At 41.2% G+C, this 27,645-nt stretch overlaps 1 protein-coding gene across 2 annotated transcripts; it reads right to left on the bottom strand.

Annotated features, from left to right (window-relative positions):
• Positions 1 to 909: 909 nt before the first annotated feature.
• Positions 910 to 20,323, bottom strand: LOC111952255 (probable N-acetyltransferase 16). Of its 2 annotated transcripts, none has more exons than XM_023970814.2 (5): positions 20,257 to 20,323; positions 11,688 to 11,886; positions 11,405 to 11,514; positions 11,115 to 11,238; positions 910 to 1,969 (listed from the first exon to the last, which is right to left on the bottom strand). In XM_023970814.2, exons 2-5 carry the CDS (start codon positions 11,874 to 11,876, stop codon positions 1,388 to 1,390), a joined length of 1,005 nt encoding a protein of 334 aa, XP_023826582.1. In that variant the 5' UTR covers positions 11,877 to 11,886; positions 20,257 to 20,323; the 3' UTR covers positions 910 to 1,387. The 2 variants fall into 2 exon arrangements, with proteins under 2 accessions (XP_023826582.1, XP_023826573.1); XM_023970805.2 differs by lacking the exon at positions 20,257 to 20,323 and adding an exon at positions 19,487 to 19,588.
• Between the last annotated feature and the right edge of the window lie 7,322 nt (positions 20,324 to 27,645).

Raw genomic sequence — 27,645 nt, 5'->3', positions numbered from 1 at the left:
GTTACTCACAGAGCTGTGTTGGATAGTAATGTTCTTTAATTCTCTTTGGGATCCAATTAGTCATTCTAATTAGGTAAATACGTATGTAAAGTGTTTTAGTATTCAGGAACAAGCACTCAACACACACACACGTTTTACCCTGGTTGAGAAGGACGGAATGGAGTGTGTTTCTGATTGAACAGACAAACACCTAAAAGCTGAAAGCTCTGTCCTCCAACCAAGGGCCTTCCTTTTAACTACAATATATATTTTACTATACACCATCCTGTTTCATTGATAACTGTCAGATATCAACRGCTATTAKGATATACAGGTACTGTACAGTACATATAAAATCAAATGTTATTGATCACATACACATGGTTAGCAGTTGTTATTGTGAGTGTAGCGAAATGCTTGTGGTGTAGCGAAATACTTGTCTGGTCTGGTATGACGTCAATTATGATTTCACACATATTGATATGCTACAGTTACTGGCTGATAAGGTATCATAAACTAAAGCCACTGGATYCAATTGTATTATAAGATAAGAGTCAGTAACCATGTATTCATTGTCTTACAGAGAAAGATCATTGAGRTTACTGGAGCAACAATATCCAGCTCTTTTCTCTGTGAGATGTAGTGAGTCAGTAACCATGTTTTGTGAGAGCTACTGTACAGTAGCACGACAGCGTCAGTCTTCATTCAGTTCATTGAGTTCAATTATCTGAATCACCTTTTACCTACAGTACTGAATAACAGACATACTGTATCGATTAGACAGCAACAGGGATTCATAGAAGTGCTTTCATTCATGTTTTCCATGGCCCTTCCATTGCAGCTGACACACAATTAGCTGTCATTTCCCCCCTTTTTAGCTCCACCTGCTTCAGTTATAAATGGATACGAGAGAGAGAGAGAATGATCACCAACATTCTATTCATTTATTCTTATTGATACTGATTTGCATTTCATAGTCATGATGAATCACAGTGATTTGGTAGACTTGTCTTTACAAAAATGTACAATGATTTAATAAGAAAACATTTATTCCTGTAATGTCCCATTATAAATTCTTGCATCATCCCAATCGTTTAAAAAAAATCATATTAACTTCTAAAGTGCTGGCTTTGTTCCAATCAATCAATCAAATCAATATAAAAAGTCTTACATACTATACTGTATGATATATTATGTATATTGATTACATGGCTAACCCCCCCCCCCCCCCAGGGGGGTATGTTTAGGTTTTTCCCTAGCACTACACAGCTGATTCAAATAATCAAAGCAAGATAATGTGGAAAACCCTTCTCTAAGTCTCATTTGCACACTCTCTCACTGTCTTCTCTTTTGCTATCCTCTGTTCATCTCTCTCTCTCCCTCCCTCTCTCATCCTTTCCACATCTCCTCACATCCCTCTCTCCAGAAATAGTTGTTCCCGGTACTCTCTCCACCTCCTCACCCCTGTGTATCCCTCACAGAACTCCCTCACCCCCTCCCATAGTGACTTATTCAGATACACATGAACCATCATCCTCCCCTTCACCTCCCTCCTCTCCCTCACTTTCTCTAAATGGCCGGCAAGTGCCCTCTTTGCTGAAACTAGATCAGTTCCAAACATATCGATATTGAATCTCAGCGATCCTCCCTTGTACGGGATTGGATAAGGCGSAGTGTAAAAGCTGAGGAAGGAAGGTCTTTCCGGCTTGTCGGCCAACCAGGTGAGGTTTCGCCTTGCTAAGATCTCAAGGTTTCCTTCGATTGGTTGTAAGGGCTGCCAGTCTTGGATAATGGCACCACCAGGAAGTTGAACCCTGGAGGGGAGTTCAGGATCAAGGAGGATGTTCTTCAGGTGTTGCTCATCCTCTATCAAAACCATTTGAGGGACGCACCCACCTGGCTCACTTCCTGTGGTGGAATGTAGTTTGTTCCTCAGGTGTGAGACGAATCCCTCGAAACTGTCGGCCTCCCCGATGAATGAGAGAGCAGCCTAGAGAGAGAGAGAGAGAGAGAGAGAGAGAGAGAGAAAGACAGAGGGAGATTGAGAGGGGATGGGGTGGAGAGAGAGGGGGGGGGAGATAATGAGGGAGTGGGAGAGAGAAATTAAGAGAGAGAAAGAAAAAGAGTGGGTGAAAACAGTGCAGAGCAAACATATAGACGAGGGGGATGAAGCGGAGGTAGATGTAAAAAGAAGAAAAAGAGGGGTGGTTTGACACCTGAATTACGAGTCCATTGTGGTGTTTTCCCCCTTGTGAAAGGTGCAGCAATAGTTTGTGTGTGTGTGTGTGTGTGTATCTGTGTGTGCGCGCAAGTCTCTTAGCAATACAAGCACAGCCTATCCCTAACAAGCTCCCTCAGAAACTCAATGAATAAATCATCCATTCAACTTTATTGGCTGAGGTCAAAAGTAGAGCAATATATGGAACAGGTTCCATTTTGGAACAGGTTCCATTTGGGACGCACACTTTGACTCAGTTAAATTAGATATAACCGGTCTCCATGTGGTCCTCAATTGGACTACTACCGCAATAAACCAGTCTAACTGTTTCCATTAGTACACAGCACTGTTTCGTATTGTATTCACCACACCAGTACCCATGACACAGGCTTGCATCCCAAATGGCACCCTATGTGCGCTGTAGTGCACTGGAGACCTATGGGCCTTGGTCAAAAGTAGTGCACTATATAGGGGATAGGGTGCCATTTAGGACAGACACACATGCTGTTTCTTCCTTTAGTCAGGTGTTCTTTGAAAGGCAGTTGTATAGAGCACCACACAGCCACACGCTGAGACAGACTTTTAACCCCTCTGTGTTTCCAGTTATAAGATACTGACATTTGGGCTGGTTTCTAGGAAGAAATAGGAAATGCAGACAGTCTGTCTGGACATTTGCCTTTCAAATGGCTTTGACACAGAAGTAAAAATTCCAAAAATAAAATTCATAGAAATACAATGTACAGAAGTGCTGACTATTTCAACCACTTTTATCACTAGAATAATATTGCCATTGATAAGCTGAGTCAGAATTTAGAGATCTGCACAGAAGGTGGAGCAGCAGGTATTCAAATACAATTCAGAGAAGTACTGTGAATCCACTTTGAGATTATGTAAGGCAATGTACACACTGTGTAATGTACACACTTTTTGACTGGGTGAACTCAGCAGAAGGTTGCTAAAAGATTATTAACTTGTTTTGATATCTCAAAGGTGCATTTCATCGATGAATTAATGTCACTGGGGTTAGGGTTGAGCCAGAAGGTGGACACTAGAGTTAGGGTTGTGGTTAATGTTAGTATAAGAATATTTTTGAAGATAAATACATAACGCAGAGGACTAGGATTAACGATCAATAGGAGTTGGTTTTCAGTTCAACATCTGTTTAGGATCTGTGGGATGTCAGTCTTGAACTCAGAGCTACGTGTGCTACATTCTGTACATTGAGTCGGGGGCAGGATACTTGATATTTGGTCATTGGCTCAGTTGTCCTGCAAGGACTTCTGATTGGTCAAACCCGGGCTAGAGTGGGGGGGTTATAAATGGCATCCTGTTCCTTTGTTCGGTGGGGAAAAGCTGAGGACAGGGGAGACTGAACATCTGAACATCTACCTCCCAGCACAACATCTTGATTTGTCCTCTGAATAAACCAGTTTTTCTCCCCCTGATTTGCTTTGGAGTTTGTGTTATTGAAGAATAACATAAATTGCTAACACTTGGTGCTGTGACCCGGATGAATTGGTCTGAACAACAACAAGAAAAACGTATCAACTGTGTGTTGATTCAATGGAAAGAGAGAAGGCTGTGTGCAACCCACATGGGGGGGGCAACTCTTAATCTCCTGATTGATGGCAGAGTTGCTGGTTGAGTCTAGACCAATATCATTTTAAAAGAACCAAATCAGGTTAAAATAGTGCATGCAATAAGTGATATGTATCTGTGATGTATAAGTGCTCAAGTCCTTTGTTTTATTACGGAGTTTAGTCCTTTGTTGACTCTATTAAAAGGTTGGAGTCCTTACTCTATGAAAAGGTTTGAGGCCTCTGTTTTTGTGAAACCTTGTTGTATAGAAATTAATTGCTCGTTGAGAAGCAATTTTTACACGTGTGGTTAATGTAAGCCTTGTAAGCATTCAACAAGCTTTGAGTGAACGTAAGTTATGGTTAGCTCATGCAACCCCTACTAGATATTTTAACTAAGTGTTCGTTCTTGAAGAGGTTTGGGTCCTGAAAAGGGTTTTATATATATATATTTTTTTTTTGGGGGGGGGGGGGGGTTAAATAAAATACATTAATATAATAATATATATATATATATATATTATTCAACTTTTTTAGTTAATTTATATAGTCTATTGTTAATTGAGAAAAACCAACTCTAGAAAAGGGGTGTCACATATCTTCTGCGATGTGAGCATGAAAGCAGATTTTAAATCACTGTCTAGCCATTTCAAAGTTAGAGCAGGAGACACGGGTGGAAAAAGTCAGACGTGACCCTCTGTCCCCTGTATCTATTCTCCCACTGAATTGGGCAAGGCAGATCAGGCTTCAAGCAACTGGTCAGCACTGCCTGTCTTTGAGTCAACAGATTCCTACAGCAGTGACAAACGATGTCTTAGGCCAACCAGAACACAGGCTGTAAAAGGAAGTAAAGACAAACTTCTAGAGACAGTAATCACACATGAATCAGCATCTCCAAAACAGTTTGGATGAATGTCAAAAACTTTTAAGCATCCACGAGATGGGTTATCAGAGTTGTGCAGGTTCCCGAGTGAAACCAACAACATTATTCGTTCAGTAAAAGAGATAGCTGGTGTTGATTTCATTGTTGCAGATTCTGGTCTGGTGCTGGCAACGAGAATATCGGCGAAAATAAAAAATCTAGTTGATGAGAAGTGGCCAAGAGAAGAAAAGGGTCCGTCTAAGGGAAAATGGAATCAAGACAACACCCCAATGACACAATACTTGTGCAGAAATTTGAAGGCTCTCTCCAGCTCAGCAGCAGAGTTTGCTAGATGCTGTTAGGGGTAAACTAATAGACTCCCTGGAATATATGTGAACATGATGGTTAACAACTTTGCATGTAGATTTTTTTAGTAGATAAGGTGCTGAAGCCACTTGTATTTCCCATAGCTTGATTGCATAAACATACAGTGGGGAGAACAAGTATTTGATACACTGCCGATTTTGCAGGTTTTCCTACTACAAAGCATGTAGAGGTCTGTCATTTTATCATAGGTACACTTCAACTGTGAGAGACGGAATCTAAAACAAAAATCCAGAAAATCACATTGTATGATTTTAAATTATTAATATTGCTTTTATATCATGACATAAGTATTGATCACCTACCAACCAGTAAGAATCCGGCTCTCACAGACTGTTAGTTTTTCTTTAAGAAGCCCTCCTGTTCTCCACTCATTACCTGTATTAAACTGCACCTGTTTGAACTCGTTACCTGTATAAAAGACACCTGTCCACACACTCAATCAAACAGATTCCAACCTCTCCACAATGGCCAAGCACCGAGAAGCTTGTAAGAATGCATCAGGGGAGTAAAATTGTAGACCTGCACAAGCTGGGGATGGACTACAGGACAATAGGCAAGCAGCTTGGTGAGAAGGAAACACTGTTGGCGCAATTATTAGAAAATGGAAGAAGTTCAATGAGTACGGTCAATCACCCTCGGTCTGGGGCTCCAGCAGATTTCACCTCGTGGGGCATCAATGATCATGAGGAAGTGAGGGATCAGCCCAGAACTACACGGCAGGACCTGGTCAATGACCTGAAGAGAGCTGGGACCACAGTCTCAAAGAAAACCATTAGTAACACACTACGCCGTCATGGATTAAAATCCTGCAGCGCACGCAAGGTCCCCTGCTTAAGCCAGTGCATGTCCAGGCCCGTCTGAAGTTTGCCAATGACCATCTGATGATCCAGAGAGGAATGAGAAGGTCATGTGGTCTGATGAGACAAAAATAGAGCTTTTTGGTCTAACTCCACTCGCCGTGTTTGGAGGAAGAAGAATAGTTGAGATACAACCCAAGAACACCATCCCAACCGTGAAGCATGGAGGTGGAAACATCATTCTTTGGGGATGATTTTCTGCAAAGGGGACAGGACGACTGCACCATATTGAGGGGAGAGATGGATGGGGCCATGTATCGCGAGATCTTTGGCGCAAACACTCCTTCCCTCAGTAAGAGCATTGAAGATGGGTCGTGGCTGGGTCTTCCAGCATGACAACGACACGAAGCACACAGCCATGGCAACTAAGGAGTGGCTCCGTAAGAAGCATCTCAAGGTCCTGGAGTGCCTAGCCAGTCTCCAGACTGAACCAATAGAAAATCTTTGGAGGGAGCTGAAAGTCCGTATTGCCAGCGACAGCGCCCGAAACCTGAAGGATCTGGAGAAGATCTGTAGGGAGGAGTGGGCCAAAATCCCTGCTGCAGTGTGTGTGCAAACCTAGTCAGAACTACCAGGAAACGTGTATATCTCTGTAATTGCAAAACAAAAGTTTCTTCTGTACAAATATAAGTTCGCTTTTCCTGTAGGCCTCAAATCAGAATACTTCAATGAATTCATGCCAATAGAAAGTGTGCACCTCCAGCTTACATGAACAAGAATCATACCCACTCGATTTTTGACTGGCCATGTTCCTATAGTTTTAGATTCCGTCTGACATCATAGTTCGCCCAAAGTGTAGCCTAGTGTATCAAAATCCCCATATTACAAAGGACCTCTACATGCTTTGTAAGTAGGAAAACCTGCAAAATCGGCAGTGTATCAAATACTTGTTCTCCCCACTGTATATGTCCTCAGTACACGGGCAAGAAGATGAGATTAACAGGAGTGTGGGGGTGGGGGGGGACTGAGACAGATATGAAACAGACCAAACCATTATCAATTCCAATTGGTCCAATGAAGATTGATGCAGGAATCTACAGTTCAGAACCATGCTATTTGGACTACGAAGACAAATGAGTGTGAAACTTTGGATATCGAATCAGTGTGCTTGACAGGTGTTGCCCCACCTTGCACAAAACAATATCCCATTAGCAAGGAAGCTATGGACTAAAGTAGTGAGTAAAGATCTATGGGACATGGGTATAGTTGATAAGACACCATGTAATCCAGCTACTCTGATGCTTCCTCCAGATATCACATTACTTGAACACGACTGTTGTGAGTTGATGGGATCATAGAGTCATTCGTTATAAAACCCTGAGTTTATCTTATACACAGACGGTTCAAGCATTGTGGAGGGGGGTGTGAGGCAGGCTGGGCATGGGTAGTTACTACAATGGACAATGTGATAATACAAGGCACGTTAGATTTGAGAAAAGCAGATGTTCACTTTATGAGTGACACAATGCTTAACTATTGCATACAATTCACAGATCACTGCACCTGTACATAGCCCATCTGTAATATAGCCTATCCAACTACCTCATCCCCATACTGCATTTATTTATTTATCTTGCTCCTTTGCACCCCAGTATCTCTACTTGCACATTCATCTTCTGCACATCTACCATTCCAGTGTTTAATTGCTATATTGTAATTACTTCGCCACCATGTCCTATTTATTGCCTTAACTCCCTTATCTTACCTCATTTGCAAACACTGTATATAGACTTGTTTTTTATTTTTCTCTATTGTATTATTGATTGTATGTTTGTTTTACTCCATGTGTAACTCTGTGTTGRTGTATGTGTCGAACTGCTTTGCTTTATCTTGGCCAGGTCGCAATTGTAAATGAGAACTTGTTCTCAACTAGCCTACCTGGTTAAATAAAGGTGAAATAAAATGTAAAAAAAATAAACAACTCTCTAATGGGGAATAACTCCCGAGGGGGGACATGACGTAGTGCCAGGACAGTGGGTGATGGTAAAAAAAAATATGTGACAGAGACATTAGGGCCAAAATGGGAAGGTCCTTAAGTTTAGCTCGTAACAAGGTCAGCAGAAAAAGTTCAAGGAAAATCAAGATGGATACATGTCATTCATTGCAAGGTTGTCCATATTCATTGCAAGGTTGTCCATTTTGATAACAAAGCGGAGCCTGGAGAATAAAGAACTGATTGATTAGCAATCGGGGGCCAATCTCGGGTGAAGAAGCATTGTAAGATGATCAGAACCCGATAAGCTTCTATGTTGTACACCACAGTCGTCATATTAGGGATATCTAGGTGAAATGTCCAACATTTTTCCTGAAAATTGGGACATGCTTACTTTGGGAAATCTATGTGAAATATCAATTTCTCTTGAAACCGGGACATGTTACTTTCACTTTTTTGTTTCCTTCGTTACAGGTTATGAGAATCTACAGTCTGAAGCAATATCCTTCGATTCAAGGACTATACCTGAAACGATACAAGATCACCGGTCAAGTGCAACGGAAGAAGAATTCCTCACTGCCGGCAGACTGTCAGAACATCATGTCTAATAGTTATCTATGTGGGACTGATACCAGTGTGGAAGAACTGGTCACTTTTAAAGGACTTGGTGAATGATTACCTTGACAACAGGACGATTGAATATTATTGTCTTGCAGACAAGTGAACGATGTTTGAAATGATTTTACTTGTGTTTTCCATCTTATGGTATTTTCTAAAATAGCACGGGAAGTTATTAATACGGATAACTCTTTGGAAATCCTAGCTAATAGTACAGTAGTGAGTCTTGAGTTAATTACAGCTGAGATGGTTGCCATTCGGACTGGGGCGATGCAAAATCGTTTGGCCCTGGACTATCTGCTGTCCGCACAAGGGGTTACARGTGCTGTGATTGGTGCTGAATGCTGTACTTACATTCCTGATAATTCTGAGGAAATAACTGACCTAATCCAAAAGATCAGGACTGAGGGCGCTAAATATCATGATTACAATTCCAGATGATCTAGGTTTAGTCATGTGGTTGTCTTCCACATTCGGCACATGGGGAAGTTCTAGTGGGCATGATACTTCCAGTAGTGGGAGTTATGGTAATTTTTCTTATCCTCATCCAGGTTATCAAGTGTGCTATTGCCCGACGTTTGTCTGCTAAGATCCGACGGTTACGTGATAGGGGATATCATAAGAGTCATCGACCGTGTCCTTTTGGAGATGGGTGTCAGTGGTGTTCACAGGAATGTGGTGGGGATCATAATCATCACACCAAGCCTCATGATTGTGGTCCATGTGCCTGTGGTAACTATCCTCGGTGCTGTAGTGAACCATGCACCTCTCAGCTGTGGTATCACAACTGTTAATACCGGTCTACTACAACTTTGTGTGAAATCTATTTCTTATTGCAACGGCAAGTACAATATGCCCTTTGTGTTTTATAGAAATGCAAGGTGTTTAACGTAAATGATTTTATGCTTACTGCTAATGTTTTTTATTCTGTCTATTTTTTCATGTTTTCTAAAAATACATTTTAACTAGATTTACTTTTAAATGGTCTAAGGGGGCATATAAGAATATTTTGAAGGTAAATACACAACGCAGAGGAAAAGCTGAGGACAGGGGACACTGAACATCTACCTCCCAGCATAACATCTTGATTTGTCCACTCTGAATAAAGCTATTTGTCTCCCCCTGATTTGCTTTGGAGTTTGTGTTATTCAAGAATAACATAAATTGCTAACATTAGGGTTAAGGTTGAACCAGGATGTGGACATGAAGATAGGGTTAGGGTTGAGGCTGGAGTTAGGGTTGAACCCGGATGTGTACATGAAGATAGGGTTAGGGTTGAGGCTGGAGTTAGGGTTGAACCAGGATGTGGACATGAAGATAGGGTTAGGGTTGAGGCTGGGGAGATACCCCAATATCTCTCTTCTGATCCTCCTATGTAAAAAATAAAATAAGTATAACAGACATTTTGCCGTAACATGAATGTACGCACTTTTACACAAGGAGTGTTGGGTACATACAGGCTACGCCGTATCATGTTAGAGATTGTGAAACGGACTTCTGTTCAAGAAAAGCATGCTATGAACACTTATGAGTACGTCTTATACCCTGACCACACCGCTCGCGTCGCGCACACGAGCGTTGCAAAATAAAATGTAGAAATCTATGTTATTCAATTATTGCACCCACACTGCTCGCGAGCGTCTGCGTTGCCAAGCGCTAAAATAGAAATCAGTTCTATTTCTGACGCAGATCGCGCTGCAAGTTCTGCCTCTCCCATCTCCTCATTGGTTTATAGAAGCAGGTACCCACGTGCCATCTCCTCATTGGTTATACCCACGTGGGTGATTGAAAGACGAACTGTGTTGCCGGTCGTCGTGGTAATACTATGAAGGTTTAGATGCCAATCACCATATAAGTTCAATGATGAAAAAGCCTGGAAGGAGGAGAGATGACTAGAAACAATTTGGTTGACCGTTTTGTGTGTGGATTAATTGTCTGAGTAGAGGACCTTGTGCATTTCAGGTAAAATAACAACTCAATGTTTATATCCCAGGACAAATTAGCTAGCAACAGCAAGCTAGCTAAATAGGACAAATGAGCTAGCAAGTGCAAGCTAACTAGCTACATTCCCATTTCCATAATTCCATTTCCTAAATTAATGTCATTGGTTCAGAGTTTGTTTTGATATTTTAACCTGCGTGTCGTGATCACGTTTGGTGTGGGGGGGACAAAATAAATGTATGCACGATGGCGCACACGCGCATCCGGTTTGGGTTCCGTGTCAGGTTTATCTCAGGCTGGGGATGTTGTGGTGGATTGTCTTGGTGAAAGTAAGCGGGAGAGTCTCACAATGGGCTCTGGGAAACAGACTGTGTGGGGTGGGTAGGAGGTAGGTGGAGAGGTTAGTATTGGGGAGGGTTCAGAAGGGAAACTGTCTGGATTGGTTTTCCCTTTGTTTTGTCCGATCATCACAACTTTCTCCACCTTTACCCCTTTCTCCATAGTCACCACCCCAGAGAGGTCTTGGTGTGTATTGGGTTGGGTCCCTGTGTTGGGTTGTGGTTGAGGGTTTGGGTTAGGGTTGTGGTTGAGGGTTACGGTAAACAAAACCCTTCAAACAGTTTTCTACACCACTCAGATTTTTTAAAAGGTTGAGTGTTTGTATAGTACAGTAAAGTAAATTATATATAGTAAAGTATACAGTAGTATAGTATATATTAGTATAGTATGAATTATAACTCACCCGTCTCCCTAGCTCTGTGAACTTGGATAATGCCTGTGTGGGCCCAGCTGAAGGGTCGTCAGCCTTGGTTTGTCTCTTGGTCCTGACGCTGGGGTACAGCTGCTGGATGTACTGGTCAGCAAATCTGTATATGTATACATTTCGTACATTTGTCTTTAATTTACGATGGACTTGAGCTGTGTATGTGACGTTATTTGGTGTTTACTATGTTTGTTGCTGTTCTTTTTTGTTGTTGTGTGTAAAAAAATTAAATCTGCAAACGAATAAATCATATAAAAAGATCAGCAAACCTCTGGATAACCCTAGCCACGCCACGACCCCTCTCGCTGGGGCACACCCTCAACCCCTCCACCACCACCGTACACCCCTCGTCAACGATTAGACCAGACTCCAGCGCCACCTGGGGGAGAGGGGAGGGATGACGATGGATTTAGGGATGGATGGAGGAGGCAGAGGGAGGGAAGGATGGATGGTAGAGAGGGAGAGAGGGAGGGATGGAGAGATACAGAAGGAAGAAATAGGGATGGAAGTAGAGAGAGAGAGAGAGAGAGAGCGAGAGCACTACACACTGACCAATTTGCCGTCTCTGCGTCCCAGTATAACCACTCTGTCAGGCTCCGTCATCCAACCGGCATAGCGATGAGGCAGGTAGTCATTCCCTCCGTAGATGTTAACAGAAATGGACATGACGTCATCGTAGTCCTTTTGTTCAGCCACCCAGAATGTCAGGCCGTCGCTCTCCCCAACACAGCTACCTGCCATGGTTTCTGTCCTGTAAAAGTTGTGGTTTACAAACAATGGAGTAAAGAATTATTGGCTATATATCAGTGATCAGCAACTGGTCAATCGCGATCGACTGGTTGATCTCCAAGGCATTCCTAGTCAATCGGCAAACATTTATGTAAAAAAAAAAAAAACATGAAGACTTACATTTGTTTTAATTTATTTTTGCTGTTTATTGTTGTTTTTGTTTTTAGAGGGTGTTGCGGTAGGTGCAGCCGATTCAGCTGCCCTGCGCACTGGATAGGTGAAGTGTTCCCATTTTTTCCCCCGAAGGGTCCAGAGAGCAACTCAAGTGTACTACAAGCCTACTGCTGGCCAATCGCATGGCTCAGATTACAGTGTCTGCAGTAACGTAGCAGGTGTAAAAGAAAGGTACAGCAAAGTTGATATTGTGAGATTTCAAAACGTTTAAAACCATGACTAGAGAGAGACTGTCAATGAATGCAGCAAAGAGCTGCTGTTTTTATGAGTGAGTTCCTGTTTAAAGTTCCTACTCAGCACTGTCAACACTTTTTATTCAACACTTTTATGAGCAATAGAATGCAACCTCATCCTACTTCCACTTGCGCTACAACCAGCACTGCAGCTGTAATGAATGAGTAGGAAAGTGTATCGATAGGCTTGCGTTGTTATTATTAGTGGCAGGGGTCTTTTTTAATATCGAGGAATATGTCACTCTGTTCATAGGAGTAACAACAATTTGTGCACGAGGCAGAAATAATACGGTGCCACCTGAGTTTTGCCCTCACCTGGAAGACGGTAGAGGTGTGCAGTTCGCAAACAATTCATTATTTTTGATCAACGCTTTTTGACCTGCTCGTGAATATGTTCATTTTAGTCGTTATTTTGACCTGCTAGTGCTGGCCGCAATGAGTCCTTCAGCAGGATTAATGCACGCTCCTCTGGCTCCAGAGACGTGCTCCGACCACCAACGGTCTGTCATATGCGCGCAGGAAAATAGATCAAGAGCATAGAGAAGAAAAATACATGTTTAGAAATGATAATTGATCGCATGGTGCAAAAATGACTGCAGTTAATTGATTATTGAATGTTATGGATACAGCTTTGTAGAACCAAAACTTACATTACACAGCCTCCGCTTAACAAACTCGAACACGATTCGTTTTGGGGTTGCAGTTCATGAACGACTGTGCTTATCATCTTGCCTGGCTACCCATACTTCTTGCTCTGGCCAACGCAACCGGACATTCGTTTCTTCTCCACAATGAGAAGTATGTAGCSAATAACAGAGCAGCGGAATCATTTTGTGTGTCGTCAGGCTAATTATCATCCTCACGGCAGTCAAGCAATGCATTCCGCCAAGAGTCATTCATAATCTAGTCCAGTTACGGCCACAACTAGACCTCGTTTCAAATGTACCAAGAAATAATCGTATTGGTATGCCTAGCAATCAACAAAGTATTCAAACCCCTTTACTTTTTCCACATTTTGTTGTGTTACAGCCTVAATTTAAAATGGACGAAATGTAGATGTGTTTGTCACTGGCCTACACATAATACCACATAATGTCTGTGTCAAAATGATGTTTTTTACAAATTAATTAAAAATGAAAAGCTGAAATGTCTTAAGTTAATACGTATTCAACCCCTTTGTTATGGAAAGCCTAAATAAGTTCAAGAGTAAAGATTTGCTTAACGAGTCACACAGCGGATTCATGGACATGGACACATGGACTCACTCTGTGTGCAATAATAGTGTTTAACATGYTTTTTGAATGACTACCTCATCTCTGTACCCCACACATGCAATTATCTGTAAGGTCCTTCAGTCGAGGAGTGAATTTTAAACAGATTCAACCACAAAGACCAAGGAAGTTTTCCAATGCCTCGCAAAGGGCACCTATTGGGTATATTGGTAAAACAATTGAAAACATTGAATATCCCTTTGACCATGGTGAAGTTATTAATTATAGGTTAGATGGTTTATCAAAACACCCAGTTATTACAATGATACAGGTGTCCTTCCTAACTCAGTTGCCGGAGAGGAAGGAAACCGCTCAGGGATTTCACAATGAGGCCAATGGTGCCTTTAAAACACTTAAGAGTTTATTTGCTGTACTAGAAGAAAACTGAGGATGGATCAACAACATTGTAATTACTCCACAATATATAACAACCTAATTGACAGAGTGAAAAGAAGGAAGCTTGTACAGAATACAAATATTCCTAAAAATGCATCCTGTTTGCAACAAGACACTAAAGTAATAATGCTAAAAAAATGTGGCCAAGCAATTAACTTATGGTCCTGAATAGAAAGCATTATGTTTGGTGCAAATCCAATACAACACAATACTAAGTACCACTCTCCATATTTTCAAGCATAGTGGTGGCTGCATCATGTTATGGGTATGCTTGTTATCGTTAAGAGATGGGGAGTTTTTCAGGACAAAAATTAAATGGAATAGAGCTAAGCWCAGGCAAAATCCTTGAGGAAAACTCAGTTCAGTCTGCTTTCCACCAGACACTGGGAGATGAATTCACATTTCAGCAGGACAATAACCTAAAACACAAGGCCAAATCTACACTGGAGTTGCTTACCAAGAAGACAGTGAATGTTCCTGAGTGGCCGAGTTACAGTTTTTACTTAAATCTTCTTGAAAATCTATGACAAGACTTGAAAATAGTTGTCGAGCAATGATCAACATTCAATTTGACAGAGCTTGAAGAATTTTGAAAAGAATAATGGGCAAATATTGTACAATCCAGGTGTGCAAAGGTCTTAGAAACGTACACAGAAAGACTCACAGCTGTAATTCCTGCCAACAGTGATTCTAACATGTATTGACTCAGGGGTGTGAAATGAGATGTTTCTGTTTTCATTTTCAATACATTTGCAAAAATGTCTAAAAACATGTTTTCACTTTGTCATTATGGGCATTGTTTGTAGGATGAGTGAGATTTAAAAAAAATATTGAATTAAATTTGAATAATGCAAAGAAAAATGGTCTGAACAACAATGCATTGGCAGGGCAATTCAAGCAAAGCCAAAATGCGGTGATAATGTATTGGGCCTATAGCCTTCTGCACAAACCTCATTGCTACAGTACTGTTTTTTGGTGTAATGTTGCATAGGCTTACGTTTTTTTAAGTCATTTAAAAAAAATCAGAGCAATAGATCTCGGCTTGCATTTTGACTCAGAAAGTGATCTTGACTCAGAAAATGTTGGTGACCATTGCTATATATAATTCATTTAAAAGTTTAAAAAATGGATTGAGAATGTTAAGTATTGCTGCTTGTTATCATCTAGTTAAATAAACGTATTTCCGGCATCTGTATGCTTGTCGATTTCTGTGTCTTTATGCGTACGTGTCAGTGAAAGTGTTGAGGAGTAGTGAGCTACATATAGTTCAACTGGTAATTTAACTACATTTTGCAGTAGCTTCCCACTGGGCAAAAACGGGTTAAATCAACATTGTTTCCACGCCATTTCAACCTCCAAAAAGTATGTGATGACGTTGAATCAACATGGGAAACATATTCGATTTGCAAAAAGTTAACATAAGGGCATTTCGTCTTTTTTCACCCAACTTTTAGTCTAAATCCAGTGACATGGTGATTTTTTTGTTGTTGATTTCATGTTGAATTCACATTGACAACTCAACCACATGTAAACCTGTGCCCAGGAGGTTGGTGGTAGTTGAACTAAATTCAAATCTAGGAAGTGTTTTCAGTAGTTAATAAAAAATGTAATAAAACAAAGTATTGGTGAATTAGGCAATCATTTCCTTTCTTTTTCAGCTTCAGACTGGCCTATTTCTCACTTGAAACATCGTTTTTGTGTTTAATAGTGTTTTTTGTGTTTTTGTGTTAATAGGCTAAATTACACGATGTAGTGAACTACTTTTTCAAAGTAACTTAAATTAAGTCAACAGTATTTTTCTTAACGGTAGATTTAGTGTAGCTTAACTTCTTCCAGTGTGAAGTAATTGCTAACTTGGTAAACAGTATTTTCAGAGTAGCTTCCCCAACACCGGTCAGTGTCCCACGTCGGTTCTAAAGTAAGGTGACCAGATTTCTGAAATGAAAACCGGGGACATTTCCAGTTCGGTGGTCAATATATAATTAAAATAGCCAATGTTATATTATCTATGAAATAAAAAAGGGGGACAATTCCGGTTTCATGTATTTATTCTAACAGGCACACTGTGATACAGAGAAAATAACTATATTACAGAAACGCTACAGACAAAACAGAACTGTCCGATCTGAACAGCCATTCAGTGGTCCTGGTAGAATAAGAGCAAAAGAGAACATGCGCAAAATTGAAAAAACAGACAATAGTATATGTGAAATACTTAACAAAGTAAAGAAATAAGATGCTGATGAGATTGGTAACTACATAATATACTTATACCAACCTAATCTGTATATTTCTCAGAAGAAGGTATCTTCTTCAGGATTGCTATGTCTTTGGCCAGCTTCTCCATGAACTCCTGACAGGGGAGGTTGAAGTTTGTCTTCACAATAAGCATGGCCTTGATGGTAGAAACAGTGAACCTATTTCTTGCTGCTGTCCATAGATCATTCATTTGGGAGAACACTCTCTCGACTGGTGCATTACTTACAGGTAAGCACATGACAACAGACGCTAATCTACCCAGGTTAGTGTGTGGGATGTCATTCTCTTTGAAGTGGGTAACCACCGTGCTCCATCTCTGACGGTGTCTGATGTTTTCCATTCTTCAAGCGATCCCCCTTTAGGAACTCTTGCAGGCCAGTAACCTCGTCACACAATGCATCCTCATTGATGGTCACATTGGGGCATTTTTCCTGCAGTGTGCCTGCCTGCTGCCTTCTGGATCTCTTCACGCAGAGGTTGCCTTTTTAAAAGGAGACAATGTAAATCTTTTAGATTATCTGTGTGCTTTCCCCATGCTTGCAAGTAGTTCACAGCCGTAATGAAGAATGATTGGGATGTTTTGAGAAAGCTCTCTTTAGACATGGCTCCATTTTCCTCTAGCTCTCTCAGAAGTCCTCTGACCAAAACTGTAATGAAGTTGTCATCACGTCTTGCAGTGAATTTTGCTTCAACGTTTCTCAAAATTGCAGCGGACTCCACAGCACAGTGGTCCTGGCCTCCAAGCATCTTGATCGTGTCACTGAATACGGTCAAGTTTCCATGGACAAAGGCCAGCCAAAGTTCAGTCAGTGGATCTTTGAACATTGTTCGCAGGACAACAGGGCATTTGTCTTCAGAAATAAAAAAGGATTTCAAATGGCACATTTTCATCACTCTTTCTAGAGCAGGGAGCATGGAGATCCAACGAACATTGCTGTGTCCTAAAATGTTATGGTACTCCTGGCCAACAAACTCACAAAAGCCCTTCAGTCTTTCTACTCTGACGGTGAAAATATGAATAATATATCCAAATATCTTTGTGAGCAAGTACTCAACATCATATCCAAAGCTGTTCTAGCCGTGTTATGAATGATGTGGGCAGGTACTCAACATCATATATCCAACGCTGTTCTGGCCGTGTTATGAATGATGTGGGCAGGTACTCAACATCATATCCAACGCTGTTCTGGCCGTGTTATGAATGATGTGGGCAGGTACTCAACATCATATCCAACGCTGTTCTGGCCGTGTTATGAATGATGTGGGCAGGTACTCAACATCATATCCAACGCTGTTTCTGGCCGTGTTATGAATGATGTGGGCAGGTACTCAACATCATATCCAACGCTGTTTCTGGCCGTGTTATGAATGATGTGGGCAGGTACTCAACATCATATCCAACGCTGTTCTGGCCGTGTATGAATGATGTGGGCAGGTACTCAACATCATATCCAACGCTGTTCTAGCCGTGTTATGAATGATGTGGGCAGGTACTCAACATCATATCCAACGCTGTTCTGGCCGTGTTATGAATGATGTGGGCAGGTACTCAACATCATATCCAACGCTGTTCTGGCCGTGTTATGAATGATGTGGGCAGGTACTCAACATATTCCAACGCTGTTCTGGCCGTGTTATGAATGATGTGGGCAGGTACTCAACATCATATCCAACGCTGTTCTGGCCGTGTTATGAATGATGTGGGCAGGTACTCAACATCATATCCAACGCTGTTCTGGCCGTGTTATGAATGATGTGGGCAGGACAACCTAAGCCAATCACCTCCCGCTGCCGAGCATTTTTAACTTTGGTATGGACATTGGCCCTCCCCAACCTATTCAGTCCTCCAAAGTTGGTATTTGTTGTCGGCAGAGAATGTTTTCCAGGTTACATTTTTAGATGACCACCAGGACCTCAGCTGCAATTTCCTCTGCTGTTTCTCCATTCAATTCAACAAAATCAAGCAGTTTTGTTCCACAGATGTGCTGCCATCATATATCTTACATATGACTACTATTGGCAGCAGCTTTACATGTCCATGATTGGACGCATCAATGGACAGGGACACAAATTCAACCTGGTCTAGGTCCTGTGTTACCAAAGTGGTTGCCCATGGTGCTAACACGTTACTCAATATGGCGTCACATTTTGTCCTAGCAGTTGTGCTGTGCAGTCCATAGATCTGTACTATGATTGTGTCACAGTGTGGTATGGAAAGACACCCTCCTGCACAGCTAAACCATATTCTTCTTGGAAGGCTCTACCTTCTTGAAGAATGTGGTGACAGAGGGCATAGGGCATACCAACACGGGCAATCAGAGAGAGGCTTTATGCTTTTTCGTCTGCTGATGTTCTACCACTGCCGTTCTTCTCCGGCTGCCAATTGAAAGAGAGGAATTACAAAGGGTGCAGTGAACAATTCTATCGTCTTGACCTGAGCGTATAAATGGAAATTCTCTCATGTTTTTCATAAGTGCATTTCCGTTTCTTGGAAAGAGTCATTGTATCTCCTCTGTCTGTTCTTCTTCACTCTCCTTTCTTCACTCTCCTTGTGTCACTCTTCTTACTCTCTTAACTTGTTCTTCTCCTCCAATCTTTCTCCTCCTCTTTTCTTCACTCGTCTTCCTTTCCTTCTCTTCACCTTTCCACCTCACTCTTCTACACTCTCCTTGCTTCACTCTTTTTACTCCCTTAATTTTTCCTTCTCCTTTCTCTCCAATCTGTATTAATAAACAGCATACTATTAGATAAAATACTTTGGTTAATTGATTCCCATTGCTTGCCTCATTTTTGTATTTTATCTCAAAAACATTGTTTGGAATAATAAATTGGCAGGCTCTGTAACCATATCTTTACCTTTCCTCCTCTGTCTCCTTCACTCTCCTTCCTCTCCACTACTAATATTATCCATGAACATTTCTAAATATATTTTCACACTACTTATTATAATGCCAAACCATTAAAATTGTAATCTACAAAAATATTCTCAGAATTAATTGTGCATTCATTTAATATAATCATATTTTCAAAATAGCCCYTCCACTGCATGTTTACATGTGAACGTTTTTTAACCTAGCTACCATAACAGTAACTTAGCTAGCTAACTTAGTCTACATAGCTACCGTTAGCTAGCATAACCTATTTAAAACCTTATAGAGCAGATCATCTAGCTATATAATAAATTGTGACTTAACATCACTAGCTAGTATCTCAAACGAGTGTAACTTACCTGGCTTGAAAAGACGTTTGTGGTGATGTTGTGGATTCACTTGACACTTGCTAGCTTCTGGCCGAGTTTTCCACTAAAACTATCGCGAGCAAGTAGGTAGTAGAAGAAGAGTGAATGAAGCTGCTATAGCGAGCACCCCCTCTACTGGACAAAACAAGCACAACGCGATTGAGACGTCAGCCGGTAGGCTCTGCTGCCCGGTCTTTCTTGCCAAGTAAAATATTTCACTTTGCGGTCTGTTTTTAACGCACAGTTAAAAACGGGGACATTTCCGGGGACAGCTCCAGCCGGGGACAGGCCACCAAAAACGGGGACTGTCCCCGGTGAATGGGGACGTCTGGTCACCCTATTCTAAAGCCATTCAGTGTCCTAGCTGTTACATTGCAACATCACCACCCTGAATTTACTGTAGGCTTGTAATTTACTGTAGGCTTGTAATCAGACAGACAGGCAGCAGGTGTAGTTAGACATTCAACACAGAACAATACACGCAGGCTATGTCAGCCAATATCGAAAACCAATCATTTTAGGCCATATAGGGATCCGTTTTCAATGCACCCCAACAAAACATACAACTTTGTTGTTGCAATGTTACAATTACTTTTCCATTAAGAAGTTGTTAAACATAGGGCTAGACTTGCAAACACTGGGCATTATCACAATAGCAGACGTTTTCTCATTGCAACTTTACCCGAAAAATAATATGATATAAAAAAAAATTACTTTATGTGTAAAGAATCTATATACAGAGAATGAACAACGTTTCATACCCCGTGACTTGCTTTGCCGCCTGGAAATCCTTGAGTTTACTAGTAATCTGCCAGCAGCACAAAAAATAACGTCATATTTATATGGTAATGAGAAACCTTCAAAATAAAAGCCCTCATTTCAAAACATTGCAATATGGTTAAATCATTCAAAAGATGTTTAATTTTCAGCAATGGTCACTTTTGTTGTCCCAACAATAAAAGGCTATTAGTAATTTATGTCTCAGCTAATGTGGGGTGGAAAATATTCAGTAGAGTCTCTACTAACCAAATATGGTTAGTTTTTGAGGGGGATAATGTCACACGGTCTGCTGCTGGCTTTTCACTCTATCCGCTATATAGCCTCCAATACAAAACACTGTTATAGACTGTACATGGGATACATATTGGCTTGTAGAGAGAACTTTTCTACCTGTCTCAGCTAAAGTGAGGTGAAAAATGCTTAGTAGGGTCTCTACTAACTCGATATGGTTAGTTTTGGATGGGGACCGTGTCGTACATATCCAGCAACACAGCTTTAAATGACTTGGTACTATCCATTGTCCTGAAATCAATACCCACTCAACAACAAAAAAGAATCACAAAAGCTAAATGTTTTTTTATCAAAATGTTAAGTGTAATGGATATTAACCAGGCTATTAGGACACGGTGTCATTTTACTTTTTACCCTGCAATATCCAATTGATAGTTACAGTCTTGTCCCATCACTGCAACTCCCCTATGGACTCGGGGGAGGCGAAGAACGAGAGCATGCGTCCTCCTAGTGCATTCGGAAAGTATTCAGACCCCTTGACTTTTCCCACATTTTGTTAGGTTACAGCCTAATTCTAAAATTGATTAAATTAAACAAATCCCTCATCAATCTAAACACAATACCCCATAATGACAAAGTAAAAACAGTTTTTTTGAAATGTTTGCAAATGTATTAAAAAACAGAATTACCTTATTTAGATAAGTGTTCAGACCCTTTGCTATGAGACTCGAAATTGAGCTTGAGTGCATCCTGTTTCCATTGATCATCCTTGAGATGTTTCTACAACTTGATTTGTTTCCAAATGTGGTTAAATTCAATTGATTGGACATGATTTGGAAAGGCACACACCTGTCTATATAAGGTCCCACAGTTGGCAGTGCATGTCAGAGCAAAAACCAAGCCATGAGGTCAACGGAATTGTCCGTAGAGCTCAGAGACATGATTGTGTTGAGGCGCAGATCTGGGGAAGGGTACCAAAACATTTAGTCAGGATTGAATGTCCCCAAGAACACAGTGGCCTCCATCATTGTTAAATGGAAGATGTTAGGAACCACCAAGACTCTTCCTATAACTGTCCGCCAGGCCAAACTGAGCCATCGTGGGATGAAGGGTCTTGGTCAGGCCTTCACCAAGAACCCGATGGTCACTCTGACAGAGCTGCAGAGCTCACTCTGTGGAGATGGAAAACCTTGCAGGTGGACACCCATCTCTACAGCACTCCACCAATCAGGCCTTTATGGTAGAGTGGCCAGACGGAAGCCACTCCTCAGTAAAAGGCACATGACAGCCCGCTTGGAGTTTGCCAAAAGACACCTAAAGGACACTCAGACCATGAGAAACAAGATTCTCTGGTCTGATGAATCCAAGATGAAACTCTTTAGCCTGAACGCCAAGCTTCACATCTGGAGGAAACCTGACACCATCCCTACGGTGAAGCATGGTGGTGGCAGGATGTTTTTCAGCAGCAGGGACTGGGAGACTAGTCAGGATCAAGGGCAAGATGAACGGAGCAAAGTACAGAGAGATCCTTGATGAAAACCTTCTACAGAGCGCTCAGGTTCACCTTCCTACAGGACAACAACCCTACAGTAAGCACACAGCTAAGACAACGCAGGAGTGGCTTCGGGACAAGTCTCTGAATGTCCTTGAGTGCCCCAGACAGTTTTAGAATAAGGCTGTAACGTAACAAATGTGGAAAAAGTGAAGGGGTCTGAAAACTTTCCGAATYCACTGTGGACATATGRATTTAGTCCTGTATMTTATATTAATTCCAAAACAATACATTAATGTACTGATGTTGTGTTGAATATCAGTTGGAAAGACAATACACCGTAACACTTTTTTTTGCTTACCCTGTTTGCTTCCAGTGTGAAATAAAAAATCTTTCCATACTAGAATTTCAAGCACTCTTGTCCTTGCCCAGATGGAGGTGCCAAATACAGATTCTTAGCAGTTGACTGTTCGAGAAGCCGACTGCATCAAAAACACAATGTCAGCATTGATGGACTGGCATACCCTTTAACGACCTACATTAACCTAAAGGTGATGTTGATGGCTGCACCTTTACACATTTAGATCAGCCCAAGGCCAGCCTTAACATGAGCCAAAATATGCATCAATTTAATCGCTTGGCCTGGCAAATAAAATATTTTTGATGCAGTATCCTAGTAAAATCATGTTGCTACAGGTTTCTAACACTCCAATTATGTAGAGCCTTCCAACAATTTTCTTAAACCCACCTTGGTCGCAGTTAATCCAAAGATTTGCCTCTTTGATTAGGGTGTTGGACTGATTCATGGATCATAGCCCATCTCTCCAAATTGTAATTTGCGAGAAAATACAAATTATTGTTACTTGGCCTTATTAGAAGTCCTGTCTTATGGCCTCCTGAGTGACGCAGCGGTCTAAGGCACTGCATCGCAGCGCTTGAGGCATCACTACAGTCCCAGGTACGATCCCAGGGTGTGTCACAGCCGGCCATGACCGGAAGACCCATGAGGCGGCGTACAATTGGCCCAGCCAGGATTTCCTTGTCCCATCGTGCTCTAGCGACTCATTGTGGCGGCCCGGGCGCCTGCAAGCTGACTTCGGTCGCCAGCTGGACGGTGTTGCCTCTGACACATTGGTGCGGCTGGCTTCCAGGTTAAGCAAGTAGTGTGTCACGAAGCAGTGCGGCTTTGCAGGGTCGTGTTTCGGAGCACCCGTGGCTCTCGTCCTTCGCCTCCCCCGAGTCCGTAGGGGAGTTGCAGCGATGGGACAAGACTGTAACTATCAACTGGATATCACGGGGTAAAAAGTACAAACAATTATACTGTGTCCTAATAGCCTGGTTAATATTCATTATATTTCACTTGTAAATAAATTCGATTTTCATTTTGATAAAAAAAACATTTAGCTTTTGTGATTATTTTTTGTTGTTGTTGAATGGGTATTGATTTCAGGACCATGGATAGTACCAGTTCATTTAAAGCTGTGTTGCTGGATATGTACGACACGGTCCCCATCCAAAACTAACCATATTTGGTTAGTAAAGACCCTACTGAGTATTTTCAACCCCACTTTAGCTGAGACAGGTAGAATAGTTATTGATAAAAGTCACTTTGTCCGATTTCCATGGTTTTCAAAATGTCCCGCCAGGGTAAGCCTTCATGAAATACAGCCCTTATTTTATGTGTTTCTAAAATCCCCTAAGGGAAAAATGAATGGTGAAAAAATTATTGGAACCATTTCCCTGTTTGACTGCTAGGTTTTATGGGTATTATGACACCTCCACTGTGTGGCTCTATTCCAGTGGGGGCAATAGAGAGGGCAGAGCAAAAAGCCAGCAGCAGGCCGTGTGACACAGTCCCCCTCAAAAACGAACAATATTTGGTTAGTGGAGATCTGACTGAGTATTTCCCACCCCAGTTTAAATGAGACAGGTTGTACATGTATTTCAATACAACCCAATAAATATCCCATATACCCCTCAAACTCAACTCTGGACCTTGAAGCCATATTTGGACCTTGGACTCTGGACCTTGAAGCAATTAATTATCAGGTAGAACAGAAAACCAGCAGACTCCAGACCTCATAGGGTAGGAGTTGAATACCCCTGCCATGTATAGCGTATTGTATTGCAGTGAATGGAATGGGTGGAGTAAGGAGTCGCCAGCATTCTGTTTTGGAAACTCTATTGAGTAATTCCAATAACATTCATTTGTATTTTATAAAGTGTATTTCTTCAAATACAGCCTACACAATAGTTTTAAATATCAGCATTTGTGTAACGTTAAAGAAATGCTGGTATAAAATCAAATACATCAACATTAACAATGTATTTTTTTAAGGTGGTTGGCAAGTGCTTTGGTAAACAGTGTTGTACTGACCATAGTCCGATATATATATATTATTTTTTCTTCCAAAGTTTATACATGTCTTTGCAGGAAGAACTCTTATTTATTTTTTAACTGCACTCCCCTGCTGCCAGCACAATATCCTGCTGCTAGGAGAACAGTAATTGCGAGTTTGAAGCCTTTCCTTTCCTGCTGCAACCTGGACTCAGGGGTAGGTGTAACTATAATTAAGCAACATGGAGGGTCATGAGTACGGTATTTTACATTTTGTTATGGTATGCTTCATTTTGGGAAGTCCATCAAATTTGTATGATGACAGTTGAGCGGAAGTGTATCATACACTTAGCAAATTACATTAAAACTCAGTTTTTACAATTCCTGACATTAATCCTAGACATTCCTGTTTAGGTCAGTTAGGATCAAACTTTATTTTAAGAATGTGAATGTCGAATAAATAGTAGAGAAATGATTTATTTCAGCTTTCAGTTTCTTTCATCACATTCCCAGTGGGTCAGAAGTTTTCATACATCAATTGAATTTGGTAGCATTGCCTTTACATTGTTTAACTTGGGTCAACGTTTTGGGTAGCCTTCCACAAGCTTCCACAATAAGTTGGGTGAATTTGGGCCATTCTCTATACCGCTGGATACAACTGAGTCAGGTTTGTGCGGCCTCTTGCTCGCACACATTTTTTTCAGTTCGTGACAAATTTTCCGTAGGATTGAGGCAGGGCTTTGTGATGGCCACATCCATACCTTGACTTTGTTGTCTTAAAGCCATTTTGCCACAACTTTGGAAGTATGCTTGGGTCATTGCCCATTTGGAGATCTATTTGCAACCAAGCTCAATTCCTGACTGATGTCTTGAGATGTTGTTCAATATATCACATCATTCCTCCCTCATGATGCCATCTATTATGTGAAGTGCACCATCTCCTCTGCAGCAAAGCACCCAACATGATGCTGACACCCCGGTTCACGCGTTGGAATGGTGTTCTTCAGCTTGCAGCATCTTCCTTTTTCTCGCAAACATAACAACGGTCATTATGGCCAAACAGTTCTATTTTTTGTTTCATCAGACCAGAGGACATTTCTCCAAAAAGTACAAATATTTGTCCCGTGTACAGTTTGCAAACCGTAATCTGGCTTTTTTATGGCGGTTTTGTAGTAAGTGGCTTTTCCTCTTCCTTTCTCTGAGCGGCCAATTCAGATTATGTCGATATAGACTCGTTTTACTGTGGATGAAGGTATTTGTGTACCTGTTTCTCCAGCATCTCACAAGTCCTTTGCTGTTGTTCTGGGATTTGATTTGACTTTTTCGCACCAAAGTACGTTCATCTCTCAGGAAACAGAACACGTCTCCTTCCTGAGCGGCGTAGGACGGCTGCGGGCTCCATGGGGTTTCCTTGGTACTATTGTTTGTACAGATGAATCGTGGTACCTTCAGGCATTTGGAAAAGTGCTCCCAATATGAACCAGACTTGTGGAGGTTACTAATCAATGTTTTTTCTTCCTGCACCTCCCGCGTCTTGGCTTGATTTCTTTTTTGATTTTCGCCAATGCTTGCGAGTCTCAGTTCAAGCAAAGAGGCGATGGGAGTTTGAAGGTAGGCCTTGAAATACATCCACAGGTACACCTCCAATTGACTCAAATGATGTCAATTAGCCTATCAGAAGCTTCTAAATGTCACGCCCTGACCATAGAGAGCCCTCGGGGTTCTCTATGGTGCAATAGGTCAGAACGTGACAAGGTGGTGTTCTAGTCATGAATTTCTATGTTGGTGTGAGTATGGTTCCCAATTGGAGGCAGCTGATGATCATTGCCTCTAATTGGGGATCATATTTAGTGTGGTCCTTTTCCCACCTGCGTTTGTGGGATATTGTTTTGGTTTAGTGCTATGTGCGCTACGTATGGCACGTTCGTTTATTCTTTGCTGTTTTGATGGTTTACTTTAATAAATATGTGGAACTCTACTCACGCTGCGCCTTGGTCCGCTTATTATGAATACAACGAACGTGACACTAAAGCCTTGACATCATTTTCTGGAATTTTCCAAGCCGTTTAAAGGCCCAGTCAACTTAGTGTATGTAAACTTCTGACCCACTGGAATTGAGATACAGTGAAATAATCTGTCTGTAAACAACTGTTGGAAAAATGACTTGTGTCATGCACAAAGTAGATGTCCTAACCACTTTCCAAAACTATAGTTTGTTAACAAGAAGTGTGAGTGGTTGAAAAACGAGTTTTAAGTGTATGTAAACTTCAGACTTCAACTGTATGCTAGGCTAGTGGCTAGAGTTAGAAGTTATGGTTAGGGGTTAAGGTTAAGGTTAGGGCTGAGGTTAGGGTTAATGTTAAGGTTAGGAGTTAGGTTAACTAGACACAGCCGCCGGCTGATTTGTTTTCTTGAGCGGATGGTCAGGGGGCCGGACCATTATTTCAAGTATTAAAGAAACTGCAAATTGACCGCAATGAGCCCAAACAGATATAATATTTGACTAAAACATAATGTCAATCCTTTCTTACATTTGTATACAATCACATACAGTACAAGTCAAAAGTTTGGACACCGACTCATTCCAGGGTTTTTCTCTATTTTTACTATTTTCTACATTGTAGAATAATAGTGAAGACATCACAAATATCAAATAACACATATGGAATTATGTAGTAACCAAAAAAGTGTTAAACAAATCAAAATATATTTTATATTCTTCAAGGTAGCCACCCTTTGCCTTGATGACAGCTTTGCACACTCTTGGCATTCTCTCAACCAGCTTCATGAGGTAATCACCTGGAATGCATTTCAATTAACTGGTGTGCCTTGTTAAATGTTCATTTGTGGAATTTCTTTCCTTCTTAATGCGTTTAAGCCAATCAGTTGTGCTGTGACAAGGTAGGGGTGGTATACAGAAGATAGCCCTCTTTGGTAAAAGACCAAGTCCATATTATGGCAAGAAGTGGCTACTTTGAAGAATATAAAATATAAAATATTTGATTTGTTTAACACTTTTTTGGTTGATACATGATTCTATGTATTATTTGATATTTGTGATGTCTTCGCTATTATTCTACAATGTAGAAAATAGTAAAAATAAAGAAAAAACATTGAATGAGTAGGTGTGTCCAAACTTTTGACTATTACTGTATATCTCTCTATGCCTGGGAATCTTTTCTAATTTGAAATTACTTGGAGCTGATTTGCTGGTGTTTTTACGTCTTTGCTCGTGTTTTTATAGCCTTTGGCGGGCCACCAGTTTTGGAACTCTGGGTTAAAGGGATTTATGCTTAGGGTTAGGGGGTT

Source organism: Salvelinus sp. IW2-2015, linkage group LG3 (assembly GCF_002910315.2).
Source record: "Salvelinus sp. IW2-2015 linkage group LG3, ASM291031v2, whole genome shotgun sequence".
In the NCBI taxonomy this organism is placed as follows: Eukaryota; Metazoa; Chordata; class Actinopteri; order Salmoniformes; family Salmonidae; genus Salvelinus; species Salvelinus sp. IW2-2015.
The sequence above is the reverse complement of the archived record's forward strand: the minus strand, read 5'-3'. Positions and strand labels throughout refer to the sequence as shown.